At 38.4% G+C, this 21,721-nt stretch overlaps 1 protein-coding gene across 2 annotated transcripts in view; it reads right to left on the reverse strand.

Moving 5' to 3' along the window:
• Nucleotides 1-17,529, reverse strand: part of LOC115438517 (type-2 ice-structuring protein-like) — a 78,320-nt gene extending 60,791 nt beyond the window's left edge. The window contains exons 1-9 of one of the 2 annotated variants that reach the window (XM_030162179.1): nucleotides 17,448-17,521; nucleotides 17,283-17,369; nucleotides 17,113-17,169; nucleotides 16,295-16,342; nucleotides 15,715-15,750; nucleotides 15,493-15,590; nucleotides 15,264-15,383; nucleotides 15,062-15,170; nucleotides 13,856-14,210 (exon numbers count right to left, since the gene is read on the reverse strand). In XM_030162179.1, the coding sequence (XP_030018039.1) occupies nucleotides 14,137-14,210; nucleotides 15,062-15,170; nucleotides 15,264-15,383; nucleotides 15,493-15,590; nucleotides 15,715-15,750; nucleotides 16,295-16,342; nucleotides 17,113-17,169; nucleotides 17,283-17,337 (597 nt within the window). In that variant the 5' untranslated portion in view covers nucleotides 17,338-17,369; nucleotides 17,448-17,521 and the 3' untranslated portion in view covers nucleotides 13,856-14,136. Of the gene's footprint in view, nucleotides 1-13,855; nucleotides 14,211-15,061; nucleotides 15,171-15,263; nucleotides 15,384-15,492; nucleotides 15,591-15,714; nucleotides 15,751-16,294; nucleotides 16,343-17,112; nucleotides 17,170-17,282; nucleotides 17,370-17,447 lie in introns of those variants that run through there. The other variant, XM_030162180.1, reaches the window with a different exon arrangement.
• Between the last annotated feature and the right edge of the window lie 4,192 nt (nucleotides 17,530-21,721).

Here is a 21,721-nt window from a genome sequence, read left to right on the forward strand (position 1 = left end):
CAGAATCACTGACCTACATTTACACCTTGTATTTTTGTAAATGTTCTGTGATGTTCCAGATGTATGAAATAATTCCCAAAAGCTGATTCTATTTATTTTGTAGCTTTTCTCTTGTGCGACCAAGGTGGTCGTTTGGTCATTTGTCCAATCATATTTCCACCATCATGTGTTGGCGGGGAAAAGGAATCTGCCTAAGCAGTAGTTTTGGTGATATAATATTGTGTTTTTTATTAGCATCTATATTTTTGACATTTTATTTGGTAAATATTGATGATTGAGATGATGTATGTGGTGTGTATATGTGTGTGTATGTATGTCAATGTCCTGTTATACTGTGTTTTTCTATAGTACCAATAGTATATATATATATATATATATATATATATATATATATATATATATATATATATATATATATGTATATATATATATGAAGGTGGATTAAATCAGTTGAACACCACTGAAGGTGTAGGTGTGAAATACACAGCCCACCACTGCTTTTACGATTGGACTTTGTTGAGACATTTTTACTACGTATTACCATTAAAGACTACATCCATAAATAAAAGGACAAAGATCTCAGTCTACATTAACATGATGGATGACCACACATGGGACATGACACTGTAATTTACTCAATTAACAGCTCACCTGCTGCAACTACATCAGTTGTATGATGATAAAATGCACAATATCTACACAAAAGGTACCGACAGAGCTGAGGGCTGCCGCTAGGGCTGCTTGATTATTGAAAAAAAAAATAATTGCGATTATTTTAGCTACCATTGAAATCACAATTATTAAAAACGATTATTTGTTAACCTTAAAGTTGTTTATTTTTTTTCTTGCAAAACAATGTAAGATATACTCTTTAAATATAAATAAAGCTTTTAACCATTAAAACAATGTATGTTCACTTTTGTACGAAACAAAAAAATCTTTGAATGCAAATAAGTGTACTGTAAATTCAAGTATGTTTCCTTCTGTAAACAAATAGTGCACTGGAATTAAACTGCTCTAGACTTGCCATAGAACTGGAGCAATAAAAAAAAAAAAACACGTAAAGTGCAAATTATAAATTCAAGTATGTTCAATGTAGTATGAAACATAGTAAATTCAGTGGCGTGCCGTGAGGTTTCAGTTAGGTTAATACAGGAGTTGCAGCGTAAAGAGATTCGGAGACTGAAGATTGCATTGCGGACGAAGTTGTAGCCAGAGTTTTTTTTATGTGTTTTAGTTTTTCATAAGATTATGATAAAGGTGGCGGTGGTTAAACTTTAGATGGTTACAAAGATTTGTTGTGTTACCGGTCGGTGCGGACACAACTACGAAACACTTTTTGCACGTAATGGGTTTTTGCTCTTCATCAAACCCAAAGTGATTCCATACAATTGAATTTGACTTACCTTTTTTGTTTACCAAGCACTTCTGCTGTGATTCTCCTGCTATTTTTCCAGACCGCTAGGTACAACTTTCCTCTTGGGGTGGACCTGCCAGCTAGCTGGCAGCTGTAGCTTAGAGGGGGGCGGGGCAGAGCAGCTCATGGTAGCTTGCGTGCGCGTGAATTAAACAACTCAAAATTAATAATCGTTTTTTCTCGATTACATAATTTTTGTAAACGTTGCGTGTAATAATCGAAATCGTAATTGAATTTCGATTAATTGCACAGCCCTAGCTGCCGCTATAGCAGGTCCACACCATTAAGCTCAGCGAATGAGAAGAAAACTTTCAGTTTACCTTTGCTTTTCAGGTCTTCAATCAGTTTCTCGCTGTCTTTCAGTCTGTTTTCCAAAGCTGCCAGTCGTTCTTTCATGGCACCAACCTCTCTGTGGAGATCACACATATCAGATGGGAAAAAAGGTTGTGTTTCAGTCTTTTCTGTGACATTTTCATGAACATCCTGGGCCAAAGTTAAGCCACAGAACAGCAAAATCAACAGTGTGAGATTCATCTTTGAAGGATGCAGGCACTGGTCTGAAACAGTTCATCAGTGTGGCTGTTTATAAATGGTTGGTTCAATGATTACCTATTTTTAGTTGTTAATTTTTAAACTCTGTCTAAATATTTTTTGTGCTTTTCTTATCTGATGCTGTGACTTGTGAAATATTGTCCTGATGATTGAGATTTCCTGGATATCTCCACCCACCCCATAATTCTGAAAACTGCTCCAAACTCCACACCTCTGACTGTATGAAGCCTCCTATTCTCCCCTTTCACCACCTATTTGTCTCATTTCTCTAAATCATTTTTGTGATTCACAAGAAATTCCAGAAGGCATTGTCAAAGAAATGAAGATTTCAGCGATGTGTTCAGGTGGTAGATGAAGCCTGAGACAACAGGGTGTTGATGCACAGTTCACTGTTGATGCTACAGAGGAAATGCTAGTCACTTGGATAATCTGAGGTGTGTTCTACAAGTCTATAATGATGCGTCTGTCATGAGTTGATACGTGGGGTTTAACTGCCATAAAAGGCACTGATGTTCATTTATGTAATTTTATGTTTGTTTACATGTTTTATGTATGTAACTTATTTTTTGTAACTTTGTTTAATGGGTAGGAACTTTGTTCACGGTTGGTGTTGCACAGGGACACTTAGTTGTCGCAGCGTTTTGAGACCATGATGAGACGTTTTTGCTACGTTTGTCAGCTAATATAAATTACTTCAATAAGACAAAACACAATTTGTCTTTCTATACTTCAAAAGGATTTTGCATTGTTGATTTCCCTGAAGGATTTTGTGTTTGCCGTTTTCACCCCCCCTCTTTGTTTTGTACGTTTATGTGTTACATTGTGTCGCATATATTGGTCGATGTGTTATTGCTGGTTCATTTTGTCTAAACTTTATACTTGTATTTCTGATGATTTTAGGCTCTAAATGTTATGCTGAAGAGACTGAGCAAATCCATAAAATCTAGTTAAAACCAGGTACTGTGGGGACATGTTACGGAACTTAGGTAAACATGCATACGTGACCTGCACAGTCTAACGGCTCTTTGACTTTTATTTGTCTTAGCAGAATGCACCCAATTTTGGCCAAACAGCGAGATGTTGTCTCTGAATCTGTGTGTTGATCATTGCTGATTATTGCTGGTTGTTCATTTAATTTGAAACATCATTCTGTAATACATTTTTATAAATCTACACATTTATTGTGCTTCTTTCATTCTCACCGTAAAATCTAGGCCCCGACAGTGGATGTGTGTTTTATTGTGTACTTATGCATGTGTTGTTTAGTTTGGCGGTGGATTTAGCGGTGTTAAACTCTGATAAATAAATCTATCAGTGATGAAGGACTTTGGTGTGGTGTATTTCCTGGAAGGAGTGACATGCGGAGTCCAAAGTAGTGACTGTGCACTGCAAATTCAGACGTTATCTTGGGAGTATAAGTTCATAGAAAGTCCTCTGAACTTGTGCAGCTCTCCAACAAGTTGGGCATTTCAGATGAGATTTGGAAATGCTATTGTGAACAATCTTCCTACCATTTGGACATATTATGTCACCGCTGTTCAAACATCCATCACCCCAGGTATCAGGTCAACAGCTCTGAGAGTCTCAGTATCCTGGTGCCGCTTTCCTCAGCATGACTGCAGGGCTCAGCGAATGAGAAGAAAACTTTCAATTACCCACAGTTCAACACTGGCATCCTTGAAACTTTGACACAAACATACACAAACCCGTTTACATGAACCGTGGCTTTGTATGAAGTAAATGACGTCTGGCTCCTTGCTATTCCCAGACTGAAGTAGAAACATTGGATGGTTCTGTGGTGGAGGCAACTTGTGGGTCAGCCTAAGATCAGTGTAGAGGGCCAAACATAAGGACCAGGACAAAGGTGGTAAAATGAAGAAAAATGATAATTTAATAAAGTTAGAAAAATGTAAACACAAGCTCCAAAAAATGTCAATTAACAAAATGAACAAAGATGGGCCCAACTGAGGTCAACTAAACCAAACTGCAACAGAACAAAAACTGACTGAACCAGACAAAGAACCAAGGTGGGCTTCAATAGAAAGGGACAAACCCAAATCAAACACAGGGGGGAGGCATTACACTATGAAATTAAACCAAACCATTAACTTTGTCAAAGTAACATAAAAAAACAATCATAATTAGACACAAAATGCTAACTGTGTGAAACCATTGTGATTTAAACCAAGAATTTAAACAACCATTTTTTTTTTTTTTTAACTTGTCTTGTCCTTCATCCTAACAGCAGAATGATAGTCTGGCTCCTTTTGGTGCTGAACAAATTTGCTTTGCCAAAGGTAACTTCATAAAGTATATGAAGCTCCTCTTGATATTCTACTGTGTTTATTATGAGTTCTGTTGAACCACATTTCAATGCTGGACCTGACATGGGGGTGGGGTGGGGTGTGTGAAAGGGAAGAGAGCAAGAAAGAAGAAGGTGGTGAAGATCCTCACAAGAAAATATCAACAATACAAACACAGTAACAACCATGGAGATAATTATAATGGTTACAGTAACTACAACCAGAAATGAGTAAAGTTGGGGGCCGGCCACCCAAGGGCAAGTGAGGCGCCAGTCCCCAAGCCCTACAAGCCCAGGAGCCACCTGTCCCCCCAGGCAGGGGTCCCACCCAGCACACCGGGCGGCCAGGCCGGCCCAGACAGCCACCTGCTGTGGGCCAGTGCGCACCCCGATGCCATGGCCAAGCACCCCAGGCCCACCCTCACATCCCTGCCCCCCATCCCACCAAGCCCAACCCCCAAACCCCACACGCCCTCCAGTCCCCCACTCACCCACACAAGCATATGCACACACACCCACTGACACCCAGACACACACACACCACCCATCCCACATGTTCGACCATTCACACACACACACGCACAAACACCCATGCCCATACACCCACCTACCCACATGCACGCCCACACGCACACACCTACATGTACACACACACCCACCCATGTACCCACACCCATCCACAGAAACCCACACCCACCTACACACACACCTGCACGTACTAGACACGTGTATCTGGAGCACTGCCACCCCCCCAGCAGCGAGCAGCACCGCTGCAAGTACCCCCGAGGTGTGGCACCTGAGCACAGCCCCAGCACCAACCAGAGCTCACAGTGGCAACACCAGCTGCCAGGAACCCCACCACGGTCCACCACCCCACCAGCAACCGCTACACCCCCAATGCCCGCACACACACACACATCTTTCCCAGTCCCAACAAGTCCTGTGGCAGGAAAGAGGGCAGCCAGCCCAGCCCCCCCCCCCCCCCCCCCCCCCGACCACAATTTCCATGAGCCAAGAATTTAAACAACTACATGAACACAAAGAAACAAACAGTGTTTCCCCCCTCAGTCTCAGTCTTATGGTATGAGTTCCTTCCCCAGTCTTAAATGTTAGCCAAGCCCCTTTCTCTGGTCTTTTGTCTGCAAGTGAAAAACAATGTGAGTAAATAATGCAAACATAACTAATATGTGTGCACCCACATTAGAATGTTTAAATCAAATACTTAAACTAAACTGTGTCATGTAATCATTACCTGTAACTTAACACAAACTCATGAAACAAAAACTACTAACATGAGATGGTGGTGGCAAGGGATCCACCACAACCAGGTAACCTCAGATGACTTCAGAGAGCAGATTTCTTATCCTTGAAGAGCAGTGGCAGCTCATCAATAAAGGGTGTTGGGCGACTTTTAATAAAACAATGGTGTAGTCAAGGGAAAATAATCTTTCCTTAACCGAACACGCTACCAAACAATAAAAACTAAGCTCCAGAGGAACGTCATTTCACATGTTTATTAAAGCTAAAAACACAAGTAGTAAAATAATCCCACAGTATCTAAAAACGTCCAAGACACTATACTTTTTAGCAGTCAGCACAGTAGGACCTCACCCTGTCAGTTCATTCATTCAACAGGTGAAGAACAGCTGATTTTACTACTCAGCTGATGTACCCTCACTTGACTCCTCCCCAGATGAGACAATAAAGAACAGTAGCTGGCTTTTACAGAGGGCTCTAGGGCGCCGCCCTACCTGTCTTACATGAAGACGATAGGAGTCACCTCAAATAATTTTACAGTAACATTAATATTTAAATAAATCAGCTATACATAATCCAGCCCATGAGTACCGTGTGTTGTTTGAAAATATTTTCGGTCGTTTTGTGAGCGGTCAAGTGACGCATTTCCTGTTTGGGGCGCAAAAATCTGCACTCAAGGCTCTCCATTTACCATGCTGTATTAAAATCAGTTGTCTCCCTCCAGAAATTAGGATTAGGGTTTATTTCTTTTATGAGTGCTGTGGCTCAGCATTTAAATAACTTCTATCACATTTGATGGTTTAGACTTCCCAAAAAGTGTTATGCTTTTCTTTCACAAATGTAGGAATGATGGTCCAAAATTACGTTAAAATGTACAACACTAAAATTTCTCTTCCCTGGCCAACCAACACTGTGAATACTCAGCACCCCGAAACCTCTGATCCTAGAATCACCCCTGCTAAGCCCCACCAAAAAATAATTTCACCAGCTGCCACTGTTGACAAGACAATGGAAGAGTTCACCCCTCAGTTTTCAGGTGTGGGAGAAAAGCTTATGTCATGTATCCTTCTTTGCAGTCCAACCACAGACTCCGTTCTTTTTGAAGAAGCCCTTAAAAATGTTGCTACCATTATAGCATTCAGTTAAAGGTAGAAGAACCCCTGGTGGCCAAAGGTTTCACAAAGAGCAGGATGGAGAAAGAGATCAAACCTGACACAGCGGCTGTGTTCCAACTGTTTGATGATGTTTCAAGAAGCATTGACAATTCCAATCCCTCTTTTTGCACCTTGTGCAGTTTTCACCATAATTACAGAGCACCATGAACCAAGACAGACTTGACTACCTGGTCATCATTTCAAATAAAAAGGACGATCTGTATGCTGTGCCCTGTCAGCATTTGATTTGACTTGAAATCTTTATTTCAAACATGTTGACAGGGAAATCAAAACAAAACCAACCAACAAAATATCAGTAATGACACATAAAAGGTTGATAAGTAAACAAAAGGAAAAAGAAAAAAAAAAAAGAAATTAAACATGCCCAAAAAGGAGTAGGGAGAAGTAAAAACTTATATACTCCTACCCCAATCTGTATTCCTTATGATCTCTATATAAATAATATAAATTTAATAAATTTAAAGTTGATGTTCCATAAATACTCTGTCTTAAATGTTAATGTGTGCTTGTTGTTCCTCATCTAGTTGGTCTGTGTTGTCCATTACCATCCGCTATTGTTCTTACCGTTGCTGGTATGTGCTGCCCTTTACCATTAGTGCTATTGTAGTTTTTTTTCTTACCATTGTTGGTACGTAATTATTGCTGTTCTTTACCACTTGTGGTATGTAATCATTATCATGTAAGTTGATGGTTAACTGTTACCTGTGGTAACACCACCAGGAATGTACTTTGTTTCTATTTTTTTTTTTTTTTTTTTTTTTTTTTTAACACACATTTTGGTTATGCAATGTAAATACTGTCAAATGACTTTATTCTAATTTGGTATAGGCCTGTTTTTGTTCTATTTTGTTCATTGTTCTGGCTTGAAGTTAAAGGACAGGAGTGAGTATTTAAAATGTTATCATGTTAAGTTATTTGAAGATGAGAATTGGGGGTGAGATTAAATAAGTTTTTCTTCTTCCCACTCCTTTTCAAGTATAAATGAATGTTTTTTTGTTGTTTTTTTTAAATTTGCATGTATTGTATGAATGCTCGAAATAAACGAATGAATGAATACAAAATTATTATTTATATGACTATAATAATAATAATAATAATAATAATAATAATAATAATAATAATAATAATAATAATAAAAAATAAATTTATTGCAAAATTATTAAATACAGTCAACAGATGCATTTTGTAATAGGACCCCCCAGAAGCAGTCCTCAGCTTATAAATGGGGGGGCCCTTAAACATGTGATGAGAGACAATGTACATTATAATCTTTAATAAATTCAAATGTTCTAAATAACTACAAACATATTTTAAAATATTTACATATCTATCTAATAATGTTTCATTTCATTTCCCTTTCCTGAGTCCTGTTGTAGTCAGCCTATTCTAATATTCTCAGATAATGTACCAGTCAGACATGGGTCTTTATCCACATAAATACAGAGTTTACATATATTTGTAGATCAGCCGTGTGGGGTTTAGGGTCAGGAGTGTTTTTGAAGTAGCTCTGTTTGTTTCTGTTTCCTTTTTTTGTTTTGGTTCATTAGACCATATGGGGTTACACTAAGCATAAAGCAGCAACCGTTTTTGTTTAAAATGCTTTTTAAATATATCAACAGACAGAGATTGTTTTATAGAGTTTTCCATCTCATTCCAGACCTCCGGCCCTCTACATGTTCACTAAAGCTGGGACACTTCAGCTGACGTGTTTTCCCTCTTAACAAGAATTTTCTTTTAGTATTATGTTCATGAGAAGCAGAGGTCACTGGAACGAGATGGCAAAGTCTAACATTTAGTTTGTGTACTCTATTATACATAATACTAGCATAGTGTAAACTGTTGCATTCTGGGAGCTTCAGAAGCTTGAGCCGATAGAAAAGAGGATCTGAGGGAGCGTTAAAATGTGCCCATGATAAAACACGTATAACTTTCTTCTGTAATATCTGTAGTTTCACAAGGTAACTAGGATACATGTTACACCATATAACAAAACAATAATTTAGATGTGGTTGAAATAGAGACTGATACAGAGTTTGGAGCATTTCAAGGGGAGGACAGCAAGGGAGTAGGTTTGATTTTGACATTGGTGGGGACACTAAAGTGCTCCAAGGCAGCACTCCGGAAAGTTGATTTTTTTTTGCATTTGCGATCATAATTTCACATCATGTTGAGCCAATCAAACAAGCAAACAATCATAGTCAGAAAAAAAAATTCAGTAATTGACAATTTTATAATGCATATCTGAATATCTAAAGACAATACAAGAATTAAAGTTATTCTCATGACTAATATATCCATTATTATTGAACCTCACCTGTGAATTTCCAGCCTCTCCTCCTCCTCCTCCCTCCTCTTGTGGTGTCAAAAACTAGTATTTTAATCAAAGAATTAATTTTATAATCAAAAGTATTAATTTTATAATCAAAAGTATTCATTTTATAATCAAAGTATTCATTTTATAATCAAAAGTATTCATTTGCATGCCAAAAGTAAAATTTCAGTTTAATGTGATGGTTGTAACAGAGTAGTTGACTTTTTTTCCTGGGAGACTCACAAAAGAACGAACACGTGTACCCATTGAAAGAACACGTGAATTTATGCAAAGTTAAAAAACAGGGTGGGCAGAAAGAACATGTGAGCTCATGGAAAGTTCCGGAAAACGTGGTGTGCAAGAGAAGTACATGTGAGTGGACATTTTTGAACATTCTGAGAAGTACCTTTTCTGGGAAAAAGTTACATATTTATATATGGTAATCAAATACTGGGACCAGTCCTGACAGACACCAAAAAGACCTTACCCTATTGGAGACAGGCTAAAAAGGGGGGTTTCCGACGTGACTAGATTAATGTTCAAAATATGATAAAAAATGGGTGTGGTTTGTAGCTAAACCCAACCTACTTTTGACGATATAAAAGTGGTCTCCCAGAGCAAAAAGTCAGTTGTTTCTGCAAATGTGAACTCAGTGTTTATTTTGTGTGTGAATAAACACTTTATGCGGCTCGAATTCTGCTCGATCTCTGAGTTTGTCTTTGGCTCTGTGTGACTGTTACTCGACGAAGCTTCCCTACAGAGATGGGAGTATAGAGACAGAAATACAACTGGGGAAGACTTTCAAAGAGACCAGAGATGTCTCTCACTTGCGGTCGTAAATTTTACACGACACTCTTCCTCCTCCCTCCCCTCCACTGTTTGTCACCTGACATAAATATGCTGCTGCATGACATATGAACAGATTAGGGATACAGTGATCATAGAGTTTGATGATACAGTTATTGCCTGAGCAAAAAAAGGCTTTTAGTTTCAATTATTACATGTAATTTATTCCTCAAACATATGGATAAAATCACATCTAGAATCACATTTAGAATCTGAGGTTTTATGTATTTTCCCCAAAAATTTTCTTTGTGTTTTTTAAACAGTTGCTCTTCCATAGAAATGCATTAAAATAATAAGTAAAGTAACTTTTAAAAGTGCATCTGTTTGGCATTAAATTGTGACTTTTATTCAGTATGTGTGTTGAGCCTCTACAGTTCTAGACCCTTGAACTGACTTACATTGGGACTCCTAAAGAAGTGTTTTATGACCAGTTTTCTTTTCTTTGACATCCTTTACATCCTAATTACCAAGCACACACACAAACAGACGCATGTACAAATGTACATGTAACTGACACCACTGATATTTAAATCTGTCTAGCTGACATGACCCAGACAGAACAAATGCAAACATATTGGAAACTTACATTTGCGGTCCAACTAGCAGGTTCCTTTTACAAGTAGATGGAGTGACAGCGGGGACGGCCAATCAGATGTATGTTAGCAAAACCAAAGAGCCAATCAGAGAGTGACATTTACGTTAGAGGTGGGACTTCTAGCAGAGACCAACTATTAACCCTTTGTGTACCAGAATCATTGACTAAACACTACGGACAGCGGTTGGATTGATAGGGACAATACAGTAGTGGATGGATATTGGTAGGGACGGGTCCCCAGCATCCCTGCGCAATTCTACACCCCTGGAAGACAGTGTCTGAGTTTGAGAAAGAGACCAACATATTTGGATAGTTTATTAGTTAGATACTCAATGTATTTATTGAAATTTAAAATTCATCTATAGATATTCCTAGGAATTTGGTGTTTTCTACCCTCTCAATAACTCTACCATTTATTTCAATCTGTATTGTTCTGATATTTTTCAAGCTTCTATTTGAAGGAAATATGATAAACTTTGTTTCATTTATATTTAAAGATAATTTATTACATTTGAACCAGTTGTCTATTTTAACTAATTCGTAATTTACAAGATATTGTAGGCTGTCTGGGTTTTTGTGTAATAATAATAATAATAATAATAATAATAATAATAATAATAATAATAATAATAATAATAATAATAATAATAAAACAATATAACACATCCTTATTCCTATACACTAATATAATAATACCCATTTAGAAATTATCATCTCAGTATCAGCAATTTCAGATATAAATAGAAACTAAAAAAAAAAAAAACCAAAACACATACACATATATAACATAAATACATATAATATTCTACATTGTCCTATATAGTAATATAGTAAAAATATATTCATATATCCATATTTGAACTAGATATTATTAACACACATGTGGCAAAGCCCTTTCCTTTGTGTAGTTTGTAAAAATCATTTGTTTGTATTTGTTTTTAAACTGTTTGATGTTTGGACATTATTTCAGCTCCACACTCAGTCTGTTCCATAGTTTGACACCATTATTTGAAAAACAGAATCTTTTCTTCGTGGTTCGACACCTTTGGATCATAAATTTGTCCTTCCCCTTAACTTATACCCACACTCTCTTTCCTGAAACATGTTCTGTAAATGGTTAGGTAATAAATTATTTCTGGCTTTCTACAGAAATTGTGCTGTTTGGAATTCAACCACATCATTCAGTTTTATTATTTTAGACTTTGCAAATAGTGGATCGGTGTGTTGATGATAACCTACATTGTGAATCTTCTGATAGCTCTTTTTTTGCAGTATGAATAGTGGATCTAGTGAACTTTTAGATGGATTGGCCCATGCCTCTGTGCAGTAAGTTAGCTATGCCATGTCACTACTACCGTATGCTGCCATCAAAAACATAGAAAAGGTGGGGAAAAAAATCTCCCTAATTCACACATGGTGGATATAATTATTTGTGAATTTCAATTTATGTCAGTGTCCATTGATGCAAAGTTGTGCAGTAGTGATAAAAGGACAAGAAAGGAGAACCCAAGACAGTCAAGGTCAAGATCAAGGTAAACTTTATTATCCCCAAGGGGCAATTTGTTCTACCGCCAGCAGTATCACACGGACAACAAACTAACAATCAGTACAATAAATGGTCCATTAAAGACAATAACACCAACATTACAAAGAGTTATTCAGCAGAACAATGGCTGCCAGAACCAAAGAATTCCTCATCCTATTGGTCCTACATTTAGGAACACTGTATCTGCGACCTGATGGAAGCAACCTGAACTCATCGTACAGGGGATGACTGGGATCATCCAGGACTGACTGAGGCCTCTTCAGAGTCAACGTCTGGTACAACACTGTCAGGTCATTAACTGTGGTGCCAGCAATTGTGCTGCACACTTTAGTGATGCCCTGCAACCTGTTCCTGTTTTTAAGGGTAAGCAGCCCATACCAGCTGATAAAAGAAAAGGTCAGCACAGACTCAATAAAACAAGAATAAAACATTTTCTTCAAAGTGTTATCCACTTTGAAACTGCAAAGTTTATGGTAAAAATACATCCTCTGATGAGCTTTTTTACATACAGCATCCACCTGAGACTCGAATGTTAGCCTGTGGTCCAGCACTGTTCCAAGATATTTGTCCTGCTGAACCACCTCAACAGCCTGGTCATTAATGATGACAGCACAGAAGACTGTAGGATTCTTCCTAAAATCTACAATCGTCTCTTTGATTTTGGACACGTTCACATTCAAAAAGGACGTGCTACACCAGTCAGTGAATTCAGACACTACAGGGCCATGATCAGAGTCATCATCCCTGAGAAGAGACACAATTACTGAGTCATCTGTGAACTTGAGGACATGCCGCCCTGGGTACTGAGTTTGACACTCATTGGTGTACAACACAAATAACAGAGGGGAGAGGACGCAACCCTGTGGCAAGACAGATCCATGAGTTTGCTCTATGATATAGAAAAGTCTGATATTGTCAGTTATTTGTCCTCTGACTTTTATGATTTTGTGGGACCTAAGGGGTTAAGGGGGCAAAGGGGTGAAGTGGACCTTGGTCTCAGACATGAGGTTTATGTCTCAGTCTGTTAAAAATCTTTAATGGTGTAAAAGTTGTAGAGTGAAAACCCTGTAAAAAAAAAAAAATGGTGGGGTTTCAACCATGATACAGATGATAATGATATGAATAAAACTTAATAAAAGTAAAATAAATAAATGAGTAAAATAGGAAAAATGAGTAAAATAGGAAGCATGAATATTAATATATTTGTGTGAGTTAAGAGGCAAAGGGAACCAGTTAGCTCTTTGGTTCCTTCAAATAACATGATAATTACTGGAACGTCAAACCTATAAAACCATGATTTATTTTATACAAATGAGAAATATAATTGTAAATTACCCTACGTATAATTGCTAAATTCACTTCTCTAATTGTGTCTTGGCGTATTGTTTTTATTTTGGCTACGTAAAGGATAACTTCCGGTTTGGACATAGTTTGGACATTTTGAAGAGTAACTTCCTATCAGAAGGAGGAAAAAAACGGCATAGAAAGTTCGACACGGAATCAATTCATTATTTTTTATTAGCTGCCTCTCTGAAGAAGCACAAGGTATGTTTGTGTCAAGTGTAGAGATGTTACTGGATATTTTGTGTCTCTCACTGGTTTATTAATTAGTCAGTTACGCTTGCGAGCTAAGCTAACGTTTGTTGTTAGGTTTCAGTCAAGCTAATCCTCATAGTTATTTTGGTAATGTGAAATGTAAGTGCTTTGTAATTACTCATGTTTTTTGTGTGTGTTCTTTAGCTCTTAAGGTTAATTTAAGGATTTAGTGCCATTTAATCTCAAAAATCACCAGTAAAGTGTCATCCTTCATTTGGGGGGGTATGTTACAATAATAAAAACTCAAAAACCACAATGTTTCGATGCTTGAACTATTTTAATCATGCATGATTGGAGAAGAACAGATCAGAATAAAGTTGTGCTGAAAGCATCTTTTCAGAACTTTTCAACCTCTACTTTTATGAGACACAAGGTCGTAAAAGCAGTCCACCTACAGTTCACATTTGACTTGTCGCTTCTTTCCTTAGGTAGCGTTACAGCGAGAGAAAAGAAAAGAAAGAAGGATTGGATTTAATGTTTAACATGAGTCTGATGACAAACAGTGATGAGTGCGTAGTCACGGTTGAAACACACATCTGTTAACAAGAAGTTCTTCGTGAACAGATGAAAGAGATTCGTGTGCCACACTGGCCATCATTCCAGCACTTTCGACCTGTAAATAACGAAGATATAGAAGTCAGCCATCGCTACACAAACAAGTGGGTGCCCAGGCCCAACAAACCCTGCCCCTGGCACGTATTGTAGCTTATTTTGGCATCAAACAACTCTTTCATCCATATTCAATATTTGTTAAATATAAAAATATGATTTTTGCCAAGTTTGAAGTAAACTGAAACAAAATTGATGGAATTATGGACATTTGAAATTTCACCCGTTATAAATGGGAAAAGAAAAAGATTAAAGAAGTTATAAAAAAAAATTCAAAAACAAGCTATGACTTTTTTGCAGAATGATGTCTAAAACTAATCTCTATATCTCTGCAATGTTTTAAGTAAACTGAGTTAACATCGAGGTTTTTATAGCGATTTGAAGTTTCGTCCATTATGAGTAAATGGGGGAAAAAAAAGAAAATTAAAAATTCATTACAAAAAAAAGTGAACTTTGACCTACAGTTCCCAAAATATAATCACATCTATTTTTGGTCACTGGCAATCTATAAACCCAATTTGGTATGAATTCAACCCATTGTTTTGCTGCTAAAGTGTAAACAAGAAACAAACAAAGCGAACCAAAAACAATCCCCTTGCCTTGTCTTCAGGGGGGTGGGGGGGGGTGGGGGGGGTGGGGGGTAAGTACACCATCAGATGATAACACTAGCAATCATTAAACAGGTCAAATATCCTGCAAGGCACAATAGGTTTTCTCCCTTAAACTATCTAATGTCACTATCTAACTACTAATGTCATGTTGAATATTTTTGCTTTTGTGTTCACATCCACCTATTTTAACATCATAGATTTGACACAAATTACTTGTGAATGTAAATACTGTTTGGTTATTTACCTGACCAGTTTATCATAGCACAGTCCTCATTGCGATGGTTGTTGGGCTCTCCACGACACCAGTTGGAATAGCTGTACCTTGTTCTGTCAATGTAAGACCACCTGCCCTCCTAAAATAAGAATAGAAAACAAAATGAAACACTTTAAAATAAATAAAATAACATATGAAAAACCTCAAAATGATATGAGTATGTGTAATATACATAATAACGATCGTGGAGTCCAATCCATGCTAGTCTGCCTCCTGCCAGACGCCTCAACCAGTACTCATGGTAACGGTGTCTTACAGATACAAGGCTTCCACCGTACATGCGGCACTTACGCTGTAATAAGAGACGAGTTATGAAGAAACTCCTGGAGGGATTTTGAAAATACTAAGATGCATATGAAAATCATTTCAATGTAGAAGGAGAAGGAGTGGACTCCAAATACCTGTGCGCTGTACCAGTTTCTGCGCCAGGAAAAAAAGCGGTAACACCGTCTGCCATACCGTCTCCAGAACCGGGGGCAACGTAACGCTCTTTTAACAACTGGAGACAAATAAGGAAAAGCCATTCCATTAAACTGATATTTAAGATGGACTGCAACTAGAATATCAAGGAACTGTATCATCATAGAATGTCATGGAAACATCACACACAAAATCCTTCTGACCCGTTTGGTTTGACGCCTGATTTCCATCATCCGAGTCTGGAACAGACAAAAAGATGGATTTCCTGTCATTATTGGACAGTTAATACAGTTGATAAAAATAATGAAGTACCTTTAAGTGCCTTTGATAAATATGTAGTTTCATGCTGTTTATCAGCGTTAATCCAAAGCCTTTATCATACCGTTGTGTAAGTAATGAAATAATTCAAAGAAGGGAAAATTAGCCAAATAGATCGTCCTTAACATGTTATCTGCTGTGTCTTGTTCAAACGTCATGGTCTGATAGTGTGTCTCACTTGTCGCTCATACTTTTTAACTGCAGCTATCATTATTTAGCAAAATTTAGATAATAAAATAATAACTTAAAGAACATTTCACCATCAGCTGACTTTGATGCTGTCTCGTCATGTGACTCTGGTGAAGCTGGACAGTTCATGTGAAATCCAAAACACAACTGGATTACCACTTTGTTCAAGTGCTTCTATCTGGTTTGGAGTGACTCATAATCTTTAACTGCAGCTCGGTATCATTATTTTACAAATTTTATATGAACAAATACAAATTTAAAGCACATTTCACCTACCGTCATCGGCTGATTCTGTTGCAGTCTCATCCTCTGACTCTGAAGAATCTGGAGAGTTAATGTGAAATACAAAACACACCAATTATTCAGACTGCACACATACAAACCACATATAGGAAATATAGATAGAGTGTGTGTGTGTGTGTGTGTGTGTGTGTGTGGGGGGGGGGGTTGATGGTGTCCTGCCCTGCTCGGGCTCTGTGTGCTTGGCTCCACCCCCCACCCCCCCATAGCCATATTAATTTAAATTAATTCATATAAACTCAGATGATAGTAATTGATACAAAAGCATTATAACAAATATTAAATTATTAAACTTGTTGTATTGTGGCTGCCTCCGCTGCCACCACCACCATAATAAGACTAACAAATTAGACTGCTCCTATTATTATTAGAATATATTTTTGTGTTATTACAACAATTATTATTTTTTCCCCTTCTCTCTTTCTCCCTTTCATTCACACTCCCCTCTTCCCCTTTTCCCTGTCGTCCCTAATCAGTCTATATTGTTTAGTTGCTCTTTACATTTATTATCGCTTTCATTGTAATATGATGTCATTGTTGTTGTTTTTCATTACTCTGTCGTTGTTTTTGGTTTGTTTATTTGTTTGGTTTTCCCTTTGTTTATGTGTTGTTGTTTTTCTGTCCACAGTGTCTTGTTAACTATCACTAATTTAAAAAAAAAAAGGAAATACAGATGGACAGTTCACACAGGAAACAAGGTACAAAGGAATCCCAGTTGCACTGTTTGTTGCTAAAGACAGCTGGATTCACTGATGAAATGTCCTGGTTTATCGTCTACGTATAAAGGTACTTACCTCCAGATGGTTCTGCCTCAGGTTCTGCCTCAGGTTCTGCCTCTGGCTCTGGAGAAGCTGGACAATATGACACAACAGTTAATGACGTTTATAACTTGTGTTACAGAAAAATCTGTTTTTGTCTGTACAGTCACACAAACACATGGAGGATCAGTCCAACTCATCAGTACCCTCTGACAGGACCATCATGGTACCAACGAGCAGAAACACAACCAGCAACTTCATGGTGACGATGATGCAGATGTCCCCGATGAGACCTTCAGTTCAGACAAACACATGTTAGTTGTGTGGATGTGAGTATTAGTGTGGTTTGAATTCCACAGTGGATGCCAAACCTGCTGCAGATTTGCTTCTCTTGTGTCTTCTCAGTGTCAGCCTGGAGCTTCAGAATGAGGTGCTCAACTACACAAAGTCCACTTCTTATATAGCGGTATGTCGCATGTCATCAGAAAAACAATCAGGAACTGCAGACATACGTTCTGACAATGTAAACACAGAGTGCAAACATGAATACACACAAACACAGATCATTTTCACTCATAAATACAACATTGACTGTTTTCTGGGAAGGACATGAAGTGAGCAAAAAGGAAAAATAAAAAGAATAAACTGAGCTGACAAACTCAACTTCAGATCCATTTATATGTTCTTTAAACTCTTATACTTGACATTCTGCTAGATTAATCTGCTTTTTCTGTTTCTCTTACAGGCTGTTCATTTTAGTGTGTGTGCTTTCATTCACCAACACCCAGATTCAGTTTCATGTCATCACTGATGTGTGTTTAACCTGCTCACTAACAACACATTCAAGTTCCAGGAATATTTACTAAGGAATGAAAATACTCCTCAAACAGTCTGAAGTGATCACTATCCGTCCCAGTCATGTGAACATGGCTTTAGTGTTAAATTTCATGTGGACTGATGTGTTTAATGATGGTGTTTGCTGAGTTTAGTGAAAAATACAGATAGACTTACACAGTTTTTACAGTTTTTACCAAAGAATGATGTCATATATTCTTCCTGTTATTGACATCACACAGAGGACAAACAGGGACTTAGTGTAAGACAGAATAAAACCTTCACATGTGCTTCTTTAACAGCTTCACTGTTCATTTGCATGTTAATATCTTATTGTAGAAAACCACATTACAAGTATGAATGTATGCTTTCTTCCAAAAGACTGTTTGTTTTTTTTAATCTCATTTTAATGATGTAAGTCACGTGTGAGAAACAGATATCTTTAATGGTCCTAAAAAAAAGAGACAATTATAAAAACAGATTGAATTAACCTCCTGAGAACCAGGAAATGTCAGCAAAGTACAAGCTTTTTTTTGTTTTTTAATAAATAAGTGCCTATATTGGAAACATGATGATGCAACAGTTTTTTTCAGATGCAGTTTTTAAAATCTTTATGGAATGTCCTCTGTGGTGGGCAGTTTTCTTTTTCTTTTTTTTTTTTGTTTAAAGTTGTGAAACTCTTGTCCACAAATGTGGACAGAAAACCCATAGCTGGGTCTGAGGAGGTTACATTTATAAAGGAACAGGCATGTGGACATCACATTAGTGCTTAAAAATGATCATCACAGCTCCAGACTGTTAAAGGTTGGTGGATGTGCAGCAGTGGTGGAACTAGTATCCTGATTATGGATCTGTTGTCACTACATTTGTGTGAGTGTTGCTGTTGACGGACATCTGTCCTTTCTGTCTCCAACTCCAAACAGAAACCCAGAAGCCCATGACGGTCCTGATGTGTGTGTGAAAACAAGTGAAGGCTGAGGCTGCAGAGAGGACAAAAAAGAGGGGATGAGGTGTACAGGCTGTTCATTTTAGTGTGTGTGCTTTAATTCACCAACACCCAGATTCAGTTTCATGTTCCAGGAGGATTTACTAAGGAATGAAAATACCTGTCAAACAGTCTTAAGTGATTACTATCTGTCAGAATCATGCCAACATGGCTTTCATAGTGTTAAAGTTCATGTGTATTGATCTAATTAATGATGGTGTTTGCTGAGTGTGTGAAAAATGCAGATAGACTTACACACTTGAACAGTTTTTACCAAACAGTGATGGCATGCAATGGCATCACTAGGCTGAAGCCCCCCTAAATAATCTGATGCTTTTTATTATTATTATTTTTCTTTTTTTTTTTACAAAACAGTTTTGACAAATTCAATATAATGTGGCCAAAATATGAGTTTAAATAAATAATCATATAACCTGTCATTATTATCTTAAGTATGATCATAAATCTGTCAGTTTCCCTTCACTTCATAGTGTAAGGTATAGAGTCCCTTCAGTGTGTACTTATCCAGTCCATTCCACTTGTCAATCTAGAGCAGGGGTGGGCAATCCTGGTCCTCGAGGGCCAGTATCCTGCATGTTTTAGATGTTTCCCTCTTCCAGCACACCTGAAGGTCATTATCAGGCTTCTGCAGAGCTTTATCATACAGGCCATCAGGTGAACGCCGTATCGTTTCATCCCGTTCCGACATATGGGGCACTACAATCTTTTTACTCTTTTACAAAGATATATTGTTCCTCAGCTAAATGTCAAAAGTTCTCCATTTGCAATCCTGCAGTTTTTTTAAAATCAGTGTTTGAAGTCGGTCCTACTTAACTTTATTCGTGCAATGCTATTGTTATCATGCGTGCTGCGGTTTGAATCACGTGTAACCTGCTGGTCCAATAAGAAAGCGCAAAACATCCAGGATGGCTGCGACCCGGAAGCGAGCTTCCAGTAGTTCGGAGGAGGAAAATAGATTGGTTTCATGATGACGTAGGACGTATGCTGCTCGCGCACCTTGGAGGCAGAAAGCACATCAAGTTTGTAGCAAAACACTGACTGCAAGTGTGAATAATGCCGTCGTCTTGCTGTGTCATGGGTTGTCAGAACAGAAAGAACACACAGAAGGATTTAAAACTTCTACAGAATTCCTGCTGGCAAACATCCCCTCCAGAAAAATTGGCAAAAGTTATGGTTGCAGGCATTAAGACAGGAGAGCTGGTCTGAGGAGGAAATTCAGAATGCTGGTGTGTGCAGTGCACACTTCAGATCTGTAAGTACTGGAGATCTACCATACAGAGGTTGCGTTACCTGGAAATATTCTGCCATTGACAGATTTTTTTTTTAAATAATGGAAAATTCTGAAGGCTGTCCGTCATTTTGACAGATTAAAATACTGAGGGTAACTGTTGTTTAGCTAACTTTAGCCTAAATTAGATGCTACTTTGCTAGCGCAAAATGTGAATAATAATAATAATAATACATTTTATTTATAAGCGCCTTTCAAGACACCCAAGGACACTGTACAACAAGATAAAACAAACAATCCATAAAATACAAAGAAATAAACAGATTAAAACAAATAATTACTATATATAGAAATGAAGTTGTAGAATGGAGATTAGAGCGTATGGGGGGTAGGCTATTCTGAAAAGGTGAGTTTTGAGTCTGGATTTGAATGTGGGGAGAGAGTCACAGTTACGGATGGATGGTGGGAGGGAGTTCCAGAGCTGAGGAGCAGAGCGGCTGAAGGCTCGGCCTCCCATGGTGCTGAGGAGGACAGGAGGCATGGTGAGGTGGATAAAGGAGGAGGACCTGAGGGAACGGACTGGAGTGGTGACAGGGAGGAGGTCTGAAGGTACTGAGGAGCGAGATTGTAGATGGATTTAAATGTGTACAGGAGGAGTTTGAATTCACTTCTCTGTTTGATTGGGAGCCAGTGTAGTTCCTGGAGGATAGGGGTGATGCGGTGGTAGGAGGGGGTTTTGGTGATAATGCGGGCGGCAGAGTTGTGGACCAGTTGGAGCTTATGGAGGGACTTTTGGGGGAGACTGAATGGGAGGGAGTTACAGTAGTCAAGGCGGGAGGTTACGAGACTGTGTACAAGAATAGAGGTGGTATGGGGATTGAGGGAGGGGCGGAGATGGTTGATGTTGTGCAGGTGGAAATATGCAGACCGGGTGACGTTATTGATGTGGGATTTGAAAGACAGTACACCATCGAGGATGACACCCAGACTCTTAACCTGAGGTGAGGGGGAGACTGAGGAGCTGTCGAAAATGAGGGAAAAGGTGTTGGTTTTGGAGAGAGTGGATTTTGTGCCAATGAGGAGCATTTCTGTTTTATCACTATTAAGTTTCAAGAAGTTGGAGGTGAACCAGAGTTTAATTTCAGAGAGGCAGGAGGTGAGGGAGGAGGGTGGGAGTGTGGAGCAAGGTTTGGTGGTGAGGTAGAGCTGGGTGTCATCCGTGAAGCAGTAAAAATGGATGTTAGATTTTCTGAAAATATTGCCAAGGGGGAGAAGGTAAATGATGAAAAGAAGGGGCCCCAGGATGGAGCCCTGGGGCACACCTGAGGTAACTGTGGAGGGATCTGACCTGAAAGATTTGAGCTGAACGAACTGAGTGCAGCCTGACAGATAAGAATGAAACCAGCGGAGGGGGATATGGGTGATGCCAATAGATGAGAGTCTACTGAGGAGGATGGGGTGTGAGATGGTGTCGAAGGCTGCACTCAGACTGAGAAGAACCAGGATGGATAATGAACCGAGTCAGCTGCAAGGAGGAGATCATTAGTGATTTTTAGAAGGGCGGTTTCTGTACTGTG

Source organism: Sphaeramia orbicularis, chromosome 18 (assembly GCF_902148855.1).
Source record: "Sphaeramia orbicularis chromosome 18, fSphaOr1.1, whole genome shotgun sequence".
Lineage (NCBI taxonomy): Eukaryota > Metazoa > Chordata > Actinopteri > Kurtiformes > Apogonidae > Sphaeramia > Sphaeramia orbicularis.